This window comes from Polyodon spathula, chromosome 6 (assembly GCF_017654505.1).
Source record: "Polyodon spathula isolate WHYD16114869_AA chromosome 6, ASM1765450v1, whole genome shotgun sequence".
NCBI classification, from domain to species: domain Eukaryota; kingdom Metazoa; phylum Chordata; class Actinopteri; order Acipenseriformes; family Polyodontidae; genus Polyodon; species Polyodon spathula.
Genome location: NC_054539.1, coordinates 10,428,240 through 10,450,577, shown reverse-complemented (window position 1 = coordinate 10,450,577; position 22,338 = coordinate 10,428,240). Strand labels below are relative to the sequence as shown.

General features: G+C 35.6%; 1 protein-coding gene across 1 annotated transcript in view; it reads left to right on the top strand.

Annotated features, from left to right (window-relative positions):
* Positions 1 to 6,603: 6,603 nt before the first annotated feature.
* LOC121316638 (collagen alpha-1(XIX) chain-like) overlaps positions 6,604 to 22,338 on the top strand; it is a 91,784-nt gene continuing 76,049 nt past the window's right edge. The window contains exons 1-8 of the mRNA XM_041251678.1: positions 6,604 to 6,894; positions 8,547 to 8,621; positions 10,422 to 10,521; positions 15,090 to 15,213; positions 15,534 to 15,809; positions 15,977 to 16,057; positions 16,916 to 17,035; positions 19,941 to 20,003. Coding sequence (XP_041107612.1) covers positions 6,807 to 6,894; positions 8,547 to 8,621; positions 10,422 to 10,521; positions 15,090 to 15,213; positions 15,534 to 15,809; positions 15,977 to 16,057; positions 16,916 to 17,035; positions 19,941 to 20,003 — 927 coding nt within the window. The 5' untranslated portion in view covers positions 6,604 to 6,806. The remainder of the gene's footprint in view (positions 6,895 to 8,546; positions 8,622 to 10,421; positions 10,522 to 15,089; positions 15,214 to 15,533; positions 15,810 to 15,976; positions 16,058 to 16,915; positions 17,036 to 19,940; positions 20,004 to 22,338) is intronic.

The following is a 22,338-nucleotide window of genomic DNA, read 5'->3' as shown; positions in this document are numbered from 1 at the left end:
GATCTGATGAGATCAGAAACCCAGATTCACTATAAACTGTGCCTGTTTATAGAAGGACTGTTCTTTTTTATGTTAAGCATTTTTTGTGTTCTTTTTTTTACAAGGGTTTAATTAAGTAACAGCCACAATTGTTTATGTTAGAAAGTCTGTAACAAAATGGTTGATTGTTATTGTCGATATGTTACAGATACTACTTTAGGCTGTACACACACAGCCTAAATATGGTTGCGAGTTCACCTTTTGCTCTTAATAAGGTTTAAGTACACACATAGTTCGGTGGCAAAAGGCAGTGAAAACTGCACTAATCCTGTTCGGAACAAGTAGCAACATCGATTATTAATTCAGTTTGGTTAGTTAATGTGCAGCAACTGTGTGTGTATGAAAACTGAACTAAAACAACCAAATGCATGTTGTGTAATGGTGGGCCGAGTTCAGCTGTTAGTTTAAACAGGGAGTGCACTCACTTCAGTAATGAAAGGTGTGCGTGTACAACAAACAACCACAGCGACTGTCGTTTGTTAATACGGTTGTCACGCTAACCGAAGTGTGTGCATGAGGCCTTTCTGAAGACACCCAGTTTGCAGGTATTACAAAGTCCATAAACAAAACAAAACGTTAAATAAATTAGTTCTGCACCGTATAAAACTGAGCTGATTTTACCAGTGCTTGCTAGTCTATTAACCAGTCTGAAATGATTTTGAAGCAAACTGAAGCATTTTCGTTTCAGCTTTATAATGTAAAGTTTTCGCACGTGGCAATGCTGTCACATGCTAAGTTTTAAAATTGAGAGATAGGAAATGGTAAAAGTTTACCAGAACCTTAAAATGAAGTGCCATATAACTTAAGAACTATAAATAATGTAACTGATTAGAAGACCATCTTTGTTGTGCAAGCTGCTGCAGTGACATTGTAGATATTATAACGATCTGTAAACGTGATATGTTTTAGCAGGCAGATTTCATTAAGTAAACTTTTTTTTTTAATGTTTTTGGAATTAATAGTATAAAAGCAAAACTGCGTTGCATTTTTCTTTGTGAAAGTTTTAAGTTAAAAACGCCAATTCAAAAACAGTCAATCCTCCAAGATAACAAATCCACCGAATTTAACAACAGCCAAAATGTCCCCTTGTTTTAACACGGTATGTTCCCGCCCCTTAGATTGACATTTGGAATTCAAACTACAATTCAGGCCAGCCCAAGCAGTGAAATAAGACCAGAGAATTCGGGCTCCCATAATAATTGGGAGCCAACTCGAAATTTACAGTTTGATATTTAAAGTGTTACACATTTCATTAGGTTGTTACATTGTGGAAATCATGTTGGTTTCTATCGAATCTGTTAAATAATGGTTAAAATAACAATTAAAAAACGATTGAGTGCGAACAGCCAATCAGCTGCCAGATCTAGCAGGCTGCTATTTTGGATAGATGCCCGCTCGAACGTTGACGTGAATAGCTGTTAATTATATTTTAAAATCAATCCGTAGCAATACCAGCTTTTTTCCCTTGACATTCTAATCTACAACTAATCTGATAACATTAAAAGCCCGTATTAATTCAATTTGGCGTTGCCCTCGTATTGACGCCGCTGTCATATATCAGCTTTGTAATAGAGGCCGCCCTCGAATAAACGCCGCTATCAATAAAGCAACATTTAAGGTTTTTTTTTTTTCTCCCCCTACTAAAAAAACACACACAGTAAACAAACAAATGCGCAACACTGACTATGTACATGTATCTCCCCCGAAGAGACGGGAGCCTAAATCTAGCACGTAAATTACAAACTAATGTACACACACATAGTAAGCTCATTTTATTTTATGGTAGTGCAGTTATGAAAGAAAATCCAAGATAAACTGCAAACGGAACAGCAGTTCTGAAGTTCTTATAGGTGCTTTTGTTTTCAGTTCAATTGAAATTCTCGTACTCAATCCTCTTCAAATAAAAACAACTGGTTTACTATCTATGAGAAGATTTAGTTTCGGTTTCTCTTGCAGAGAAATTACAAACAAGCAAGTTACAGTGAGAAAAAAATAACCGAGTAGGATTTATGAGTTTTTACAGAAATCAGGTTGATATTCTGAGATAATCTTTGGTGCAGAAAAACATTACGTCACACTCTTGGATTTAACTGCCACACCAACATTGCCCCGCCCCTTAACAACCAATACACACTCCTGATTCGCTAGTACAGTACTCCCCTGACCTTCCAACTCCCACCTAATAGGCTCTCGTTAACTGTCAGTAAATGTACTGTATTCAAGCCCCCAAAACACACAGGAGTGTAGCGCTGCAGATCGGAGCCGCTCACGGCGTCGCTTCTAAAATGCCTTACAGCATGTAATAAAACATTGCAGCGTTTGTAAAGCATAGTATTAGTAAAGGGCCGCAGTCATTTTGATCAATTTAAAATAAACGCCGCGGCACCAAACTGAAGTAATACGGTGCTTAAACATACTTTCTGACGCTGCTCTAGAGACAAGGGAACTCATGCCTGTAACAGGACACTATAATGAAGGCTCAATTCGCAGCTACTGGGCAGCAAACCAACAGAGGAGACACGACTGGTCCACAATTCTGTCATCGGCAAGATCCAAACAACACCCTCCATAGCCAGTCAAACTCCCAACCCTGTTTCAGTTCTTTCAGCACCACTTGCTGCCTGCTTGAGTGACGTCCGCCTCCAACAACAAGTTTCGAGTCACACTCAATACTACACGGCCTATTCAACAATTGTACATGTCCAGATAAATTATAATAAAAAAATGGGTAGGCCCCAATAAATAAATATGTTAGCAATAATAATAATAATAATAACGTTTTCTCTACGTGTATGTCGTTTTTCTATTCTCATTATGTTAGGGACTATTTTCCTCAGCGGAATGTTAACTGGCAAAATATCAGTAAATATAGGTTTTAACGGGTTTTTGTTTTTGTTTTTTTAAAGAGAAAATAAATCGTTTTCTAATAGCGACAAAATACTAATACGAATTATGCGATAGAGGCTCTGGATGCGGGCTCTACCGTGTGGTAGATGACATAGACTTCCGTTAGCGCCTCGCCTTCGGCTCGGGACGCATAACTCCAGTCGCGGTCATCTACCACAAGGTAGAGCCTGCACCGATAGGCGCTATCGCATAATTCCTATTAGTATTTTGTTCCAGCCTTTTTATCTGATAACAATCAATAACATTGTAAAATATGCATATTTATTTATACAGTTCCTCCAATGAGACTAACGTGTCTCGTTGTGCCACTGCGCATGTTTCCAATGTTGTTTAATTTAAGAAATACACATTTAAACAAAACATTAAGTCGCCATTGGCTGGTTCTACTAGTCGGAAGAGAGGAGTTGACCGTTATTTTTGTGACGTAGGTCACGCATCAGATGGATTCCTCCTGAGACCGAAGCAAAAAATTGGTTGTTTCTGGTATAAGCGCATACTGTATCTTATTTTCCAATATTTTATCCACTTCTATCTAACACAGTAAACTTTGAGGTCGTGAGTCGCATTAATAGCGTCCAACAGTTGAAAAGACTGGAATGGTAATTTGTAGCATCTGAAATTGTATTTCGTTCCACAATTGTGAATGAAGACATTATAAACTTTTTTTTTTTTTTTTTTTTAATCAATCAAGAAGCGTTCACAAATGCTGCAAGCTTTCATAGAAACAAATATGCATTTACACATAGCTTTCAAAAAAGCGTAGCAAATGCTCTCTACATGCTCGTGTACACCAAATGTATCTGAGGAGTAAACGCCACACGCCCTGTTAAAAATGAAGAAATTGTTTGTTTGCAGAATTATTAGTTAGTCCTATTTTTAGAATTGATACACTGAAGCACGCATAACTTTACAATGATAACTAACGTAAGACACACACACACACACACACACACACACACACACACACACACACATATATATATATATATATATATATATATATATATATATATATATATATATATATATTATTATAAAATTGTTCTTATAAATTGTGTTTATGAAATAAACATGCCCCTTTTTATTGAACTGTATTTCACACAAACATGTATATTATAAATAACTTGTTAGTACCATATTTCCTTATTGCCCTGTGTTTCACATAAACATGTATGTTATAAATAACTTGTTTGTACCAAATATCCGCTATATTTATTTTTCAGATTGCAAGAAGATACTTGCAAACGATAGTGTTCACGTGCATATTGAATAGGCGTGTGTGTATAAATGTTATGTGCATGCTGTTGTATTTAATTGTTTTGTTTTTCTCTGAAACAAAGGTTAAAAGTACATCTTTAATTCCACAGTGCCAATGCTGGTGGCGGTCCTAACTAAGGTATTTTAGTAATGAGTGAGTGGGAGGGTCAGGCTGTGTGTGACTATAAGGACTTGGATCCAAGAAGGAGATCCCATTCTTACTTTTTAGTTGCAGTCTACTTCAGAATCACAGCTGACTGCTAAACACGTGTGTATGCTTCTTACAGGATTTTTGCTGTGGGGAAACTTGGTACATGTAAGTGTGTAGCTATCTATCTCTCTCTCTCTCTCTCTCTCTCTCTCTCTCTCTCTCTCTCTCTCTCTCTCTCTCTCTATCTATCTATCTATCTATCTATCTCTATATATATATATATATATATATATATATATATATATATATATATATATATATATGTGTGTGTGTGTGTGTGTGTGTGTGTGTGTGTGTGTTTGTTTGTATTATTGTAGCAGTTTTTGTTATATAGTGTATTAGCTTGCCTTCTGTAATAGTGGTTGATATGTACAGTAGGCTGTTGTGCTATTGTGATGTTATTGGCAATTTACAGGTAAATAAGTCATCTATGAAAAGGCTGTACTTAGTATATTGTTTGCAATACAGCTGTACATTTTGTTTTTAAATCTATGATCTACTTTATGTTGTGAAGTTATTTTAAAATGCCCTCTACAGTCCAGCAGTGTTATAGGCGGTTAATGTCTTCATATGAGACCAGGGTTGTTGATGCTCTTGATTTATGAGCGTTTTGTTTAAAAGCTAACATTATCTCTGAGGTTATTATTATTACAGCCAAGTAGTATAGGGTTTTTTTGTTTTTTTGTTTTGTTTTGTTTTTTGTAATTTACTGTGCTTTTAAGGTAGTATAGGCAAATTCCTTACTATAGTGAAAAAAAAAAACATTTACTGTGAGTGTTTTATGTGATGGGCAGATTATGGCATTCATAATTGTATTGCAAGTAGGTTTTGCATGCAGCTATGAAACAGTATAAATTGTAAAAAAAAAAGTTTTAAAGTTGTATCAGACTTGGGATATAATGGGATAACTTGTCAAAATATAATCTAATCACTTTATATATTGTAACTGTGGAACTGTTTAGTGCGGTAGAAAAATAAAAGAAGTACGGTACCAAAGAGCAGGAGCTGCGGTTTTATCAGTATATCGATGCAGTTGTTAAGCTATATGGAAAATGTAAACAATATATCTGTTATGTGCACAGTTTAAGCCTCAATAAAATGTTTTAGTATGTGAAGGATTAGTGTCAAAATATGGTGCATCTTTCGGATGTATTGCAGCACGGAATAATTAGCTGAAAGGAAAAGTTATCCTTGGCTTTGACAGGGTGAGAGACACGTTTTTGGGATTGTTGGCTGTTTTCCATGTGCAATGCCTTTTTAGTTACGTGACATCCCAAATCACTTACTAATGGATCGAGTTTACACTGCGGACCCGAGACAGAGTAGATCATAAGGTTTAAGTTCAGCGAGCAGGTCAACAATTTTCCTTAACAAGGTGAACAGATACAGTCACCAGGGAATATGACATTAAATTAGACAGCTCACCTGTTTTGAACCATGCAGCAATAAAGTGCCCATACAAACAAACAAACAAACAAACAAACAAACAAAAAACTCTTGATCATCATTTAAATCTTTTGGAACTTTACAAAACGTACTCAGAACCCCCAAAACACTGTCAAAAAAACGTCGTTTTCGTATTTTTAACACCCGTACTTTAATATAAAAGCAGGGATACGGATTCACCTTTCTGCATGTGATTAAATTGAAAATATAAGCCATTTCGAAAGCTTACATTTGTGATTTCTTATAACGCAGAGATAATAACAGCGTTTGTGGTTTTCTTACAAGTGGCAATTAAATGGTTAGAAACTCATTTAAATTCTGTTTTGTTTTTCTTAGAGTTAATTTAAAGTGTTTTTAGGAATGAAAATGTTCTGTGTAACAAGTTATACAGTTATTTACTTGTTATACAGTTGCTTAGTAAACAAAACGTACAAGAATGACAAAAACTGAATACGGCTTGGTTAGCCTACTTTTCATATATTCTATTGTAAACTTCGAATGCAATAACCTTTAAAAATGGTCATTACACTACACGTTTTGTTTTACTACGATGATTCAAGCACACGAGAAATGCCAAGACAACTACTTAAACGTGTCAGATTTTGGCTCACATGACACAACTGCCATTCGTCCTTCAAAAAGAAGATCGTTGTGTACTGCAAGTCAGTTTCTTTTTTATCTGTGTATCTAAATCACAGTGGACCATTGTCCACAAAACATTACTCATCCTTCAGTGAAGCAAACCGTTAAATAGCTGTAGTCACTGGCGTTACTGGATATTCAAGAAGCAAAGTCTTTTAAAAAATATTATTATTATTATTCTCTGTGGAAATAAATTACCATTTCCATTCCGTTGAGATCCAGTTTTATAATAATAATAATAATAATTCACGACATTTCCTCCCACAGATTTATGAGAAGACTATTCACATGACCCAAAGAAGAAATGAAGCACGTTGTAACCTGGACTGTTTTGCTTTGGCTAGCAAGTGTCAGTCCTTTCACCATTGGAATGGTTGTTACTGACAGGACAGGTATGTCATCGCTCTTGTCAGAACTCAGATCATTTAAAGAGACATCCTCACTTTTCTCATTCAGTTTACAGTAGGCCTGTTAGAGTACATGGCCACACTTGTTTTGTTAATGTCATGTTTTTGGAGAATGTGCCAAAGTATTAAGTATCTTTAAAAATAGCTTTAATGAAATGTTTACTTCCTTTACCACTTAAAGTTAAAAATGATGAGTTGGCCTTTTCCGTTATATAATTTCACTGAATCTGTCAGTTCCCTTTTTCCTGTAACTTGATTGCCAAGCGATCAAAGCTACAACACCTATTTGGTCTCCCAAGTATTTCAGCAATCTGCTCTTGCCAAGTTTAGACTAGACATTCCATGTGGAGGGTCAGAGTTTTGCATGGTACCTCTTCAAAGTTTTGTAACATATGCTTTAACGCTTCCAGTTAGCTCTGTATTGCCATTCTTGTTGAGAATCCCAGCAGAATCAGTTAATTAGAGATAATGATTGACAATTAGCATTCCGCTGATGGGTGCAGCTGTATGCTCTTCAAGTAACATAAAAAAGCACATGTCATACAATAATTCCTACAGGACACACACGACACATTCATGGATATCACAGAACACTCATAAGCAGTACACTGAAAGACAAGCAGCTAAATAGGGTCAGAAATATGTACACATGTTACTGCAATGGAAATAAACCTTTGGTAATCACACTATTGAAATAATTTGCCAACACATTATCCAAAGGATTAGGTTTTAATTATGATACTGCTCTCCTACAGTGAACTGTAAGTGTCTCTTGTCAGTGAATGGTTGTGGTGACCTTTTTGTCACCTTGAGTGTTAGGTCTGAATCAGAACTAATTATATTATTGTTAAAGAACATCATCGATTGGTTATCGATCCAAAGATGTTGATCAGGGATGCATGCCTTTGACCTGAGAAGTCAGTGGTGTTACAGACTAGGGCCAGAATTAAATCAAAGTTCATGGTGCTGCCATAGCTATTCTTTATAATTAATATGGCAGTGCCATCATTTTGATTAAATATAGGCCTAGGTAACAGCTAGTCTAGTTTAAGTAAACTTCAGCACATTGTTTTCTTAACTATGGTGGAATTAGGCTCAGTTACATTTAATAATTTTTTTTTTGGATTTGCAATTCAATGCACTCTATTCTTTAAAAACAAGCAGAAGTAGCTTTCCTTTAGTTTAAGAAGGGTATATACTGTATCACCCTTTTTAACTATCAATAGATATTCTCTCGTGGGTTTTTTTTTTGCTTCAACGTAACTATCAGTGCATTATTTTTTCTTTAGAATTAGACTGCACAGAAACAGAATTTGCTGTGTTAGATTTTATTAAGATTGATTAAAACACGATTCATTTGCCTTTCTAGAATACAGTAAGTTGCAAAATCTATACAAATTAATTCCTATATCTAAGTTAAATTAAGTTTAAACGGAGAGCTTTTTACTTGATAGACAGTGTAACAAATACAAATATTTTCAGAAAAGCAACATTGTTGTAGCCACATAGAAACTAGTAAGCAATGTTTCAAAAGTTACATTTACTGCTTGTTTTTTGTTGTTGTTTGTGGTTTCCTTTTCTATCTGATAAATACATGATCTGTATTTACCTTGTTGTTTTGTTTCCTACTTAAATAGATAAGTCATGCCCTATATTAAGGATTAAAGAAAATAATCTTAAACCAAACCAATGGCACAATATTGACGTGACAGGTAAGCCTAAGGTATATTTCAAGGTTCATTGTAAGATGCTGGTACTGTACTGTACATTGGATTTCTTATTGTTATTTGTCACATGTTCCTTGTATGCTTAGAGTTCATTTTGATTTAAATGAAACAATATCCTAGTTGGGATTATTTGCTTAATTGTCCAAAAGCATCAAAATAAGCAGTTAAAATTTTATGCCTTGAGTAATGAGTTTGCAGTTTGTAAAACATACATTGATCTTTAGGGACCACTATAGTATAAGTTTGTATTGGCAATACAATGTGCCTTCCAGCTCCTCATAAAAAATGTCTGGTATTTTTGAAGACTCTGAATAATTAAGTCTTAAAATATATGCATTTTTTTTTGTTTTGTTAATCAACAACAGAATGCCTTTTCCAGATTTTTCAGGTGGTGATGTAAAAATGCATAGTCACTTGTCTTGCCATAAGTTGTAATGTTTACTAATAGTAGGGTCTTGGAAAACATTAAAGAGTAAGTAGAGGGCTTCTGAAAAATATTGCATTACACGTCCCCACGTGTTGCTAAAAATGTTTAAATAACATACCTGTAATTTTTCTTTTCATTGTTACAGCCTGACAACTTTTTACACTAACTTTAAAGTGTGTTTCAAAGCTAATTTTAAAATTTTAAATGCCTTGTCAAACAGGTAACAACAATAATGATCCAAGATGTGGAATGGAACAGAAAAGTCAGAGCACTTGTTATGTTTATATATATATATATATATATATATATATATATATATATATATATATATATATATATATATATATCGCTCTCCTTGCAGTGATTTAGAGCCTTGGTGTGCGAAGTGGGAGGCGTGCCGCGGAGAGTCAGTAAGGCAGCTCTGCACCAATGCCAAATTAACACGTGAATGGGTGTGGGCTTGCATGTTAGCTTCAGATATACTGGTAGCTGGCAAAATAAATATAGTTTTTTGTGAAAACCCAGATTTATTTTTTCTGATTTATTTTCTTAGATTTAATTGCTGAACAGTAATGTTTTTCATATGTATCTGTTATGTAGATGTTGAATCACCAAGTTAAAAAAAAAAAAAAAAAAAAAAATGAAGTTACATGTGTTTTTTCACAGATTTATTTGTTACAAATGTTAGCTAAATGTTGACTTGCCAGGTGTAAAAAAAATATAGAAATTCACAGATTTATTTGTTAGAAACCCAGATTTAACATGTCAGCTAAACGTTCACTCGCTAAGTTAAAAAAAAAAAAATTATAGACTGATTTTAAATGTTGAATTTGTGATACGCTTATGTATTTAGTTAAATCTTGACTTTTTATTGATTAATCTAGAAAAAATATGCGATTTACATTAAATCTGGAAAAAAAAAAAAAAAAAAAAAACACACCTAGTAAAATATAAAGTTACGTTCTAACGTTTTAATATCTATGTATTTGGGGGGTTTTGTGCACCAGTGATTTAGAGGACAGATCTCAAACCCCAGTGCACTAGAGCGGACATTTTGAAAAGAGCTTTGAAACAGACTTTAAAGTTATAAGTGTAAAAAGTCAGGATGTTAACAATGAAAAGAAAAATTACAGGTATGTTATTTAAAGAGTTGTAACAACACTTGGGGACCCATAAGGCTGTTGTACTGTAAAATCATTGCAGCATTTAAGATGAAAGGCCATTAGTTAAGAGATATATATATATATATATATATAATATATATATATATATATATATATATATATATAGATAGAGAGAGAGAGAGAGAGAGAGAGAGAGAGAGAGAGAGAGAGATAGATTTTTTTTTTTTTTTGCAGGATTTGATCTAACAGAAAGGTTTTTACTAAGGAAGGGGATTGAAGGAGAAGAAAGGCCATCTTTTAGACTGGGAAACACACACCTTATAAAACAAACTGAGTAAGTACATGGATTGTTAAAGATTGTAAGTGCCTTGAGTGCTGGTCCATGGAAGCAGCTTACATATGGTGTCTGATTTCTTCAAAACATTATTCATATTAATGCTAAATAATAATTAACTATTGCTTTTGCTGCAATTAAATACTTGCATAAAGTTATAAGCTGGGCCATATTATTGGTGCAAAGTTGTGCATTGAGAAAATTGTAATAACTCAGCAGCCCATAGAGAATTCAATGGATAAAGCATGATGTTTGCAATATAGTATTGTTAGGTTAAATACAACTTTACAGTTATCACTTTAAAAGAAAAACGCAAAGTAAACGTTGACAATTTGCCAGCATAATATCAGTTTTCCATGGTGCAAAGCAATATTTTCTCAGGGTATAAGTTTTCACACAGTGATATCCGGAAGAAAACGAGAGACCCTAATTTAGGTTCCAAGCACATTGGAATGCAATGACCCAGATATTGTAAGCATCTAAAGCTAATCTCGTTTGCATAGCCTATACTGTATATGAAGCATCTTAAAAAATAATGTGCCATCAAATTCCTGTTTTAAAGGGTTATTATAATTTTTGGAAGTTTCCATGTTGTTGTCTCCTAGTTTGGATCCCAGTTCACTAATAACACATTTCCACCAGTTAAATAACGCTCAATAAACCCTGTGTAGTGTGAACAGGGTCAAATACGTGTTTAAATGTTGATTTTAATCCAGAGTAAATCGGACTACATAGTTTCTATTCAACCAATTTTGTGGATGTCAAAAAGGGCATTGGTGATTATTAGCAGACAGCGGAAATTGTGTGGCATTTACTGTAGTTAACTTTCAATGAAATCCTGTTTAATTCATCCTAGACCAGATGCTTGTTAATAACTATTATATGTTGTTAGAATTTTAATGAAATGTAAGTCCATTACGTGTCAGATATTTTAATTAGAATATTTACTGTAGGGCCCAGAACAATGAATGATGCAACATTTTATTTACAGTGACTCCGAGCTTATAGCCTGCCATGGGTGTGTTTGCAGAATTCCAAGTTTTAGTTTTTTAGTTTTATTTTTCAAGTAGATTGCTGTGTGCTGTCCTATTTTAGCTTTTCTCAAGCAAATTACTGTACTTACAGAGTAGGTGGAGAATGATATGACTTATGTTTTTATTAAGTTTAAAAAGTATTTATATTTTGTATGAAAGAAAAACATCTACTCATTTTCTCCTCCCATTTTATATATGTGACTGTGCATTAAATTTAGAATTCATTTGTAAACACAGAGCTCTGTCAGACATCAGGTAATTTGGGATATATTTTCTACAAGTCCCAATCGTGTATCATCTTCACTGATTTCAAATTGGCTTACATAGCGGTACTTACTAGCTCTAGTGTTACATGCAAAATCACCTGCCAAGGGGTTGGTGTCTGAAGACAAACCAACTTCTCATCTCCAACCGAGGAATTATTTGTGAGCCTTTGACAGATGATGGTGCATGTCAGCTGGAAAAAGAGCTCTGCCACAAACTCTAAACATCTCTCACTTTACTCGCAGGAAATGCAGCTAATATCATCTTTCTTTGCCTGGATAATGTTCAGCAATCCAGGGGCCCATTGATACTTACACTTAGATATGGATCTCTACGCTAACTTTGAGCACACTTTTTTATGAGATGAAGCATTAGCTCAGTTCCTGGGATTTAAAATAGATCTTCAATTTATTTTCCACCCATAAATTTTGTTTCATTTTGTCATCTGTTGACATAAAAGGGGTTGTGCTCAGAGCAGTTTTTTTATGTTTCATGGCTGCATTCATGACTTTCAGGACATGAAACTGGGTGTTTAGTGAAACTCAAGCAGTCCCAATTCAGATTTTTTTTTTTTTTTTTTTTTTTGTCAAGTGCTGCGATAAAATTGTGTGACATTATAATCCAAACTAGTGTCTATCAGTACTGTACTACACTTGATTTTACACAGTTCTTAGAATTTCTTAGAATTGTTTTGTTTTGATTAAGTTTAAAAACATAATCAAAGTACAGTGGAACATCGCACATCCAGCCATCACATAACAGCCCTGATTAATTAATTACCTTGCTAAATACTGTACTGTATACTTGGTTAATTGCCCTTTTCCTGCATCTAAGCAACTCTTTAAAACATAATCCAGCAAACAGTTCAACTAATAAAATTAGCCTGGTGGTTAAACAGAATCCATAATAAGTCTCGGTGATCAACCACACTCCTGAGACCTGTACATCTAATTGCGGCTCTGTTGCTCAAACTTAAAAAGTTTGGAAACAACCAAATATTTACAGCAAAACTAGGGCTGCGGATTGTTTGGCCCATTTTTACTCATTCATACCCTATACTTATTAAATATCCTGGTATCCCTGAATTGATAATCAGCTCGTCATTAAAAATATGCTAAATATTTTAATGAACAAGTCATCTAACAAGTAGAATGGTTCCCTGAAATGCTGTCCTTTTTCTAGGGTTAGTATAAATCTAACATGCAGTACTATTATGGCTTCTGGTAGACTTTTGCGATACAATTCTGTAGTTTCTTTGATTACATGATTTTAAATGAAAAATCTAAATTATCACTTATTTTGAGAACAATTTTTATGAGATGAAAGATTAGTTCAGTTTCTGGGATTTAAAATAGATCTTCAATTTATTTTTCATCCATATATTTAAAGGGGTTGCGCTCAGAGCAGTTTTGAAGTTTAAAAACTTTGGCAATATCATTTTGTAGTTTCTTTGATTATATGATTTTAAATAAACGATCTAAATTATGTTCCTATAGTTTTGTTTTTTTATCTCAAGCCTAAAATTCTACGTGATGCAAAACATCTGGCCATAGCTGTATGTATAGAAGTTAATTTAATGCAATAGTCTAATGAGCCAGTTACTTTATTATTCATCAGATGATGGATTTGTATTACAATTCTTGCTATTTTTCTGACAGAAAGAATGAGAAAAAGTATTTAAAACTGTTAGCCATGAATGTGCTACAATAATACATTTCAGTTGCTGAACATATGAACCCAGTGCTATAGTAAAACCACAAACAAAAGGGACCAAGTCATACAAAAGGCACAATTAAAGTCTCCATTGGAATTGTTTTTTTTAATGACATGTTGTAATGTGAAACTCACATTTGCACTATGGCGGAAAGATAATGATTAATACTGCAGGCAAGCCTTCAAAATGTTGACACTAAAGCAGGGCTAAAGTGAGGTAAAATTGCATGGAGTTCCAGGCTGAAGGCCCACAGTGTGGTATATGATAAATGAGATATATAATGAGGTATGTTTTTTTTTACTAAACTGCAGGTCCTGACCTGTTTAACCCCGACCTCAAACAGTAATTTCAGATGCCCTCAATGGACTTATACGCCATAAACAAACTAAAGCAATGGCCATAGGTCTCTGAATTAGTATGTAGCCTTGTCTGACCGGCAGTACTTTCTCTTGCATTTTACTGTATGGGTTTTTACCCCTTGTCTGTTTCTATCATAATTGTGCAAAGCTACCATAAAATGCTTACTGGCTGCCGAAGGGATTTTGTCTTGAACATTTTACTTTCTGTAGAACTCACAAATTGCTATGTACAGAATCAAATATTTATATTGAACCATAAGTTAGCACAACTAAATAATTTATGATTTATTTTTTGTAATGTAATTACATTTCAGGCATGTCTGAGCAACTGCAGTTGTTAAAAAAGCAGAATGATAATAATATATCAAATTTGTAAGTATTTATGCTGCTTTTTAGTAATGCACTGGCTTCCTGGGTGTAATGGGTTAAAGGGTCACACAGAATGGGGAATAAAGCTTTGAGGTGATGATGGGAAGTACTAATTTCTAGCCTGTCTGAAGTAAACCTGCCACCATGCAGCTTGTGTTGAAACTGGCATTGGGTAGATGCGAGGAGGGGTGTTTGGTACATGTGTTTTACTGTTTGTTCTCAGTGGGGAGGTTGTTATAGTGAATTAATTTTGTTTGGCTGAATATGCTAAGCCTAGAAACCTGGCAGAATTTCTGTCAAATACACATCAGTAGTGATTTCAATGTACACACTGATTTTATCTTGTTTTTTTTTTCTGTATTTATGTAATTTTAATTGAGACCCAAGTGGGATACTTTTACAGTGAAAACCAAAGGCAATTACTTTCTTTAAAAAAATAAAGTAAAATGTTCAAGGTCAATGGCATGCAATCAATATTGCCATAATTTCAGGGTTGTAATAACTGAAAAACTTACGCATGTAGAAAACACAAAGCATTCAGCCACCAATACATCTGCCTACTCTACTGTTTTGTAAGAATTCCTTGGTTCTGTTTCCCAATCAATTTAGAAAATAAATATCCTTTATCAAGGCTTATTGCGACATTCCATGGTAACAGAATAGCAAAAGTATAGTAAGTTAATCTGAAGTATTTAGATCTGCCATGGTTAAAAATAATGAAATAGAACTTAAGGTCTAGTGCATTAACAGACAGTTAATGCACTTATCATATAAATGCCAGTTTGTTGTTGTTGTGAGATACAAAATAAACTATTTTTATTTTTTTAGGTTGGTTTTTCCTAATGGACTTCCAAATGAATATTCTTTCGTAGCAACATTCCGACTGAGAAGAACCACTAAAAAAGAACGTTGGTACCTCTGGCAAATTGCTGATAAGAATGGCAGCCCACAGGTGGGAAGTACACTTTTTTTTTCTATTTTAAGAAACCATATTAAATTATGGGAATACCACACGGTAATTTTTTTAAAGTTATAATATAGACTAGACTGTGAATGTTGAGGTGGTCAAAAATCATCCGTCAGCCGTAAAAAAAAAAATATATATATATATATATATATATATATATATAGTTCAATCAATTTTCTGAGATGTCAACGACTGTTACCAAAAGAATGTTATTAACTAGTTTGCTCCAGGATACTGTCGCTTCATACTCAGTTGCTTCTTGCTCATGTGACTACTATTCTTTAATTTCAGTACTTTTCCCATAGGTCTCTATTATTGTAGATGGAAGTAAAAAGATGTTAGAATTTACAGCAATGGGTCTCCTGAAGAACACTCTCCGTTACACCTTCAAGAGTCGAGATCTTCACTCTCTGTTCGACCGGCAGTGGCACAAGCTGGGACTCCGCGTCCAGTCCAAAATAGTTTCCCTTTACATGGACTGTAATCTTATTGAAAGCAGGCTGACTGATGAGAAGGACTCAATTGATGCTGGAGGCAGAACTCTAATTACGACTCGGATTGAAGATGGTAGGCCAGTTGATGTGAGTATTGACCAAACTTTTTTTTTTTAACAGTTAGTATGTGTAAAAGCAAGACTGAATCTAATAGAAAAACATGTGGAAATGTGTTCTTAAATACAATATTTTCATTAGCTTTCATACTTAATAAAGTGTCATTTGAATATTTGAATTTGGGCTTTGTCTTCCAGATTGAACTTCAGCAAATAACAATTTACTGTGATTCGGAAATGGCTGAACTGGAAAACTGCTGTGAAATGCAAGGTGCTGCGGTAAGAGTTTTTAGTGATGAGTGTGTCATGCCGATACTGGGAATTTGTGTTTAAAAGGCATGACTGATGACAAGGACATTGATTTCAGTCAAGGAAAAGACATTCCTGGTGTCAAAGGTCAATCACAAAGATGCAGTTGAAAACAGGTGTGAATGTCGTGCGTGTGTTCAGAGATGACTTTGACAACTAACCATGAAAACACCCTTGAAGGAATTCCGTACAGGAGAAACGCTTGTAATGGTGTTATTGCTACATACGTAATTATTTACATTTGTTGGCACCATAGTTGGTACAACAGATTTAAAATAAAAAGATCAGTACATTTGGTAGCTGTCACTGGTTATTTTTTTACCACGATATTGTGGATGTTTTAACAGTGGCTTGGTTTTGAACATTACACAAGTTTGTCTAGTTATCATATATTATTACACTGTACAATATTTGACAGTCTAGTTGGATTCTAAGTTAGGTCTAAGGTGGTATAAATTAATTAACAAAGAGGAAAATGTGTGCTCATTGAGTAATCCACATTAATTAAGTTAAAAAAGCAGGACTGGTGCAACCCAACTGTTTGAGAAAATGTGTTATTGTACAGCTGGACCTGGGCAATGTGCCCCTCTCCCCCCTCATTTTATTAACATTTTTACAGTTTGGCATCAAATCTCATCTGCTACAGATTTCAACACGTCGGTGATGATATGGCCGGACAGATGTCATTTTTCTTTTTCAAAAAATAGATTTTTAGGGAATGAAATGTTGTCTTTTAGTCATAGCTGTAAGTTTTCAGCAGTATAGTAGTGTGTTATTGTATTCGGCTTTACAGCTATTGTAATAGTTGGATTGAAACATGTTTTTCAGTGCCCATCAAAGAAAGTGCTCACTGCCACAATTCCTTCCCTGGTTTCCAGTCACCTCCCTAGAATGCTTTCACAGCCTGCCCAGCAAACAACTGACAGATGCCAATGTTCTGCAGACAAGGTACAAGGGACTGAGGGTTCTACTGCAACATTGTGTGCATGCATGTCCTCACTTGTTCTAGTTAGATAATGTAATAAAAATAAAGTACAGTTTGTTCTGAGTGTATCGTGTGCTCTGTATTCAAATTCAAGATTTTAAATCCCTGAAGTAATACTGCATGCAAAAGAATGCATCCATTATATTTCTGCATTTTTTAATACAAATGACATTTTAATACACGTGTAACAGTGAACAGAAATGCATATTTGTATTTTTTCACTAATTAAAATCAAAATGAAAGGAGTCTTATTTGTGTAATGAAATAAAAGTTTAAATTCTTTAGAAATACTACTAAATATTATTACTACCAGTAACAAGACACCAAAAAGCAACTTGTTTTATTGTTCATGGCTGATGAACAAAACTAAATGTTGCCAATTCTCTTTGTTTTCACCAGTCTGCTAAAAAAAGTCAGAGATTCATAACCTCCCTCAGACCTGTAATATTGCATTTGGGTTTAATCCCATAAACTGTTTATTTCAGATCAAGTTTATGGGGTTGTAGCAGAGCTGGCACCATGCATAAAAGGAGGGGGCTTCTACAATTGGTTATTTTAAATACAAGTGTTGTGATTGTGTAAATAAGAACAGGGCTGGGTTTAATGGGTAACCTGATCTGTGTGTAGCAGCCTGCCTGCTATGTTTAGTTGTGAGAACAACCAGAGTGTGTATGCATACCAGCTGCGCGCTCCTAATCAGCAGGTGGGCATGGTGCAGCAGAGCGCCAGGAATAAAAGGGTCCCGATTATACAGATCAAGGCTGCTGTTGCTGAAGCATCGGTCTGCATACTGCTGAACGACTGGGTTCAGGAAATGAAGCGATCACCTCTAACGGCGATCGTATGTATATTCTGAGGTTGGGAGGTGGTCTGGGTTTGTTTCCGGAAGAAGAAAGCTGCAACGCACCAATGATCATGTGTATATCCAAGGTTGGAGTTGGGTGAACTCCCTGAGGGACAGGGAGTTAATTTTGGGATAGTAGATCCTACCCAGTATAGCAGACAGGTGTTGAAGCGGAACCTCCGTTTGTTAGTGGAGTAGCGCAAGCCGTGTTTATGGCACTTTTTATGTGATAGTTTTTTGTATAGTGTTTATTTTGCCTTTTGTATGCTCGGACATATGTTAGAGTCCTCCGTAGGTCTGATTTTTACAACCCGCTTTCAACTCGGACCCGCTACTACAGAACCCAACCTGAACCCTTAACCTGCTGCAACTCCGTCTTCTTACCCCCGACCCGACCCGCTTTAGATCTGCAACCCGACCCAAACCCACGAGTGTTTGTCATTTACCTACTGCCTGCGTCAGCTGACTCTCTCACGCTCTCACATTCACAGAGATAACTACCATTCTCCACAGATTTTGTTTATACAATAGGCTATAAAGCGTGGTAGCTTTCTCTAGCGGTCTGGATATAGTTTAACATTTGTAACATTAACTATTTCTACTAAATTTACTATTAAAAAAAACTTTCCTTTTCCTTTTTTTCCTTTCATGCCACCAGTTGAAAGGGAGCTACACCTGTGCTTTCACAGAGATGTACCAGTTTTGTGGCTGTCGTTCACAAAAACATAATGACAGGTTTTACAAGAAACAAATCCAGTCACATGTTAATTATTTTCATTCGCTATGATTCCAAAAGAATTCCACACTTCTGATTTACCTTTCACACTATTATCCACTACATGATATAAACCCTGCGCTATGTTTTGTTTCACCTCGTTTACAAACAAGGTTTTAATATCACCAAGCAGATGTGATAAATGGATCTTGCCACATATCAAACAAGCGAGAACATGAGAGGGGTATTTCTGCATAACTCAGACTCGCAATAGCTCTCACAGGCAGCTCATACAGGGTAGTGCTGCATGCACAACTCGTAATAGACGTCATCATTATATGCTATAGCCCGATCACTTGATAAGGGTGATGAATTTAGGTACTAAAACTAAGTTTATTTCAAGAGAATAACCTAACCCTAAACCTAAGGTTTGTGGGGTATTGGCTGTGGATCTCCAAATAATTCTCACACGGTAATCACTATGTTCACTGTTCTCCCTGTTTTTGGTCAAGTGGTGGGGGTGTTCAGGGTGAATGAAGCACAATGTAAATTCCGAGTTGCGCATGCAGAACTACCCTATGTGAGCTCCCTGCGAGAGCTACGCTGTGCGAGCCTTCGTTCTGCAGCTAGATACTTTTGGAGAACACTGCTTAGTCAGCTGACTCCTCCCTAATCTCCTCATGCTTTAGTGCAGGAAATTCCAGTACATTTACCTTCTAATACGTTATTTGGGAAAGGGTTACAGACGAGTACGCTGAAATGAAAATTCAGACCCAAATATTTCTTTTTTTTTTTTTTTTTTACCCTAACCGCAAACCGCGAAAAAGTTCACATTCCAACCCGAACCCAACCCGCGGGTAACCGACCCGATGCAGGACCCTACCATATGTCCCCCGTGAGCTATCATTGCTGGTAGCGTCACGTGGGGTTCATGTCTATACTATGTATATAAACCTGCGCTCCTGCAGGTAGTCAATCCCAACCTTCTAGTCTCTGTCTCCTGTCAATCAAGCCGCAAACACGCCTCCACATCATCCAGATCATTCAATCATCATCTAATCATTCAAATCAAGTACTTCCATCACGTGCAGCGAGTCCCCTGTTACAGGGATCAATAAAACTTGTTGCTGGATTGTTACTACCTGACTTGTTAAAACAACAATACTAATTTGATTCCCTTTTAGTCACACACTTTTACTGAAAAATATGTGTTTAAATACTAAAACTGAATTCGAAATAGGTTTGCTATATGTGTTGATAATTGCAAGCTTCTAAAAATAACCCCCTTTTTTTTTTCTTTTTCTTCTAGGGTGAGCAAGGCTTACCAGGGGTATCAGGACTGCCTGGTCAGAAAGGGGACAAGGGGGACACGGTAGGGAAAACAACTGAAGCGGATGACATTTGAATTTTGAAAGCGATTGAATCACAGTAAAAAGCCATTGCAGTTCAGCCTCAGCTCAATGCTCTGACATAAGAGTTCGTGCATTGTTCAGGAATGATGGCGTACTCTATCACTACACGAACACAATTGTAAAAAAAAACCCAAAAAACATAGTTGATCTAAATACCGCTACCATTGAAGTACTACATTAAATTAGGACCAAACTAAGTTGTCTAATTTACTTTTAAACTCAAATATACCCACATTACATAATGTTTGAATATCATGCGTGTGAGCCTGGAGACAGGAATACCAGGACTGGAATGACTGGAACCCATTAGGGTGAACAGGTGTTGGCACATGCGATTACCACCAGATGGTCAATTAGGTCAGTTTTGTGTTTAGTTATGTGTGGTCCTGCAATAAAGACATTTGTCAAAAGTACTGTAACTGCAGGCCTTTTTCACTTTCAGTGTTTGGGAATTACGCCAGATTAAATGTTATTCTATCATTAAGTGTTTTCTATCATTCAAGTCCTACAGTTTTACAATAAAGAAAACAATATGTCAAGTAAAATGGAATTACAGTTTAAAATGAGTTTTGATATGTGGTCTACCTATGAAATAAAATAATTACAAAGAATGACCCAGTAAAGAAAAAATAAAACATTTTGTGCTGACAGCACTCCACATCTGCTCTATGCCATAACTGTAATATATGGATGAGCAATTTATAAATAACCACGTTACCTGTCTGATAATCAGCCTAATTTCCTGGTAGCTAACTTCTAAATGGTACATTGTTCAGTTTCTAAGCAATGTACCCTATAATTAGGGCTCTGTTGTTCAAACAGTAACATTAAGGCAGGTTGCCCAGCCTTCTGAATAGTGTCTATATAAGGAAGACTCTTGCGGGAGATAAATTCTAAATTAAATATGATCTGCAAAGTCATCAATCTCTAGAGCTACAGTAATACATTTCAGTAGCCCTACAACTGCCTCTATCCATGTATTGAAACCCGATTTTGGAGGTCTAGATCTTAGTTTTTGAACAGACATAAAAATAACCCATGGCATTCCTTTCATTTCTTTGATTAGCACTGCATACATTTTATGAAGACCAAAATAAGCTTAACTGAAAAGTAGAGAGGGTATAAAATCCATGCTGCTTGTAATACCAGAACCAATTAATTGGCCAATATTGTCAGACTAGGGTTGTGGTTATTCAATTACCTTCCCTCTCTTTACTTAATAAACCAAAGCAGTATGACAATTTATTGTGAGGGCAAGTTACCCTATTGCATGTATGTTTTAATTAAATGCTTGTGGAATTTGGCTTCCAGCTGTAATTAGACACATTTCAAGTAAAGCATGAATACATCTGAGAGCAGGAGTCTTACTGTATTCTGCCTGAGAGGTGACAGAAGCGTTTCATCTCCATTTTAATCAACTTAGATTCAATTCTACCAATTTATTACTTGAAAACAGTGATGCTGTCCGACTTGTGTTGGGACATATTTAACATTTCCTAGCAGACTTTATTGATTAAGTGTTCCATACAATAATTGGATTGGCCCATATAAATTCTGAACACTGGTGTGTTACCAACAGTGTACAGTATTGATTTGCAGTCAAGCTAAAATTAGATTTATACTTTCAAACAATCTGAAAGTGGAGGAAAACAATACCAGGGTGTTATAAAATGATATATCTGAAATACGTGTTTTGACATTTACTGACACAAAGCCTTTTAATTAAATTGAGTGTACCACTTACACTTATAGAGAGCCTTTGTAGGAGTCAGTTTAACACAGCCTTGCTTCTGAATGCAGCATCTTCATGAAAGTTAACATATCAAAATGAGCGGTCATGGCAGTTATTTGTCTAGAGTACAGGCCAAAAGTGGCCAAAAGCTTTGCATCATCCATTAGAATTAACTTATTTTGCTTCATAAAGTTGAGTGAAACCAGCTGAATAATGCTACGTTAACATATTGAATTACATACTGCTTTGTCGTTTTCCCTATACCGAACTAAATAATTGGAAAATGAAACATTTACAAGTCTAACATGAAAGTCTACTGTAACGTTTGAGGGTATCAGACAGGACAGAAAATGACAATCAGGTCGGCCAGGGTGTCCTCGGCTCACCCCTCGCCAGCGACCCCTGTGGTCTGGCCGGGAGCCCGCGGGCTTGCCTGTAAGCTGCCCAGTGCTGCATTGTCCTCCGATGCTGTACTCTGAGGTGGCTGCATGGTGAGTCTGCAGTGTGAAAAAAAAGGGGTCGTTGGATATGTCAAATTGGGAGAACATCATAAAATAATTGGC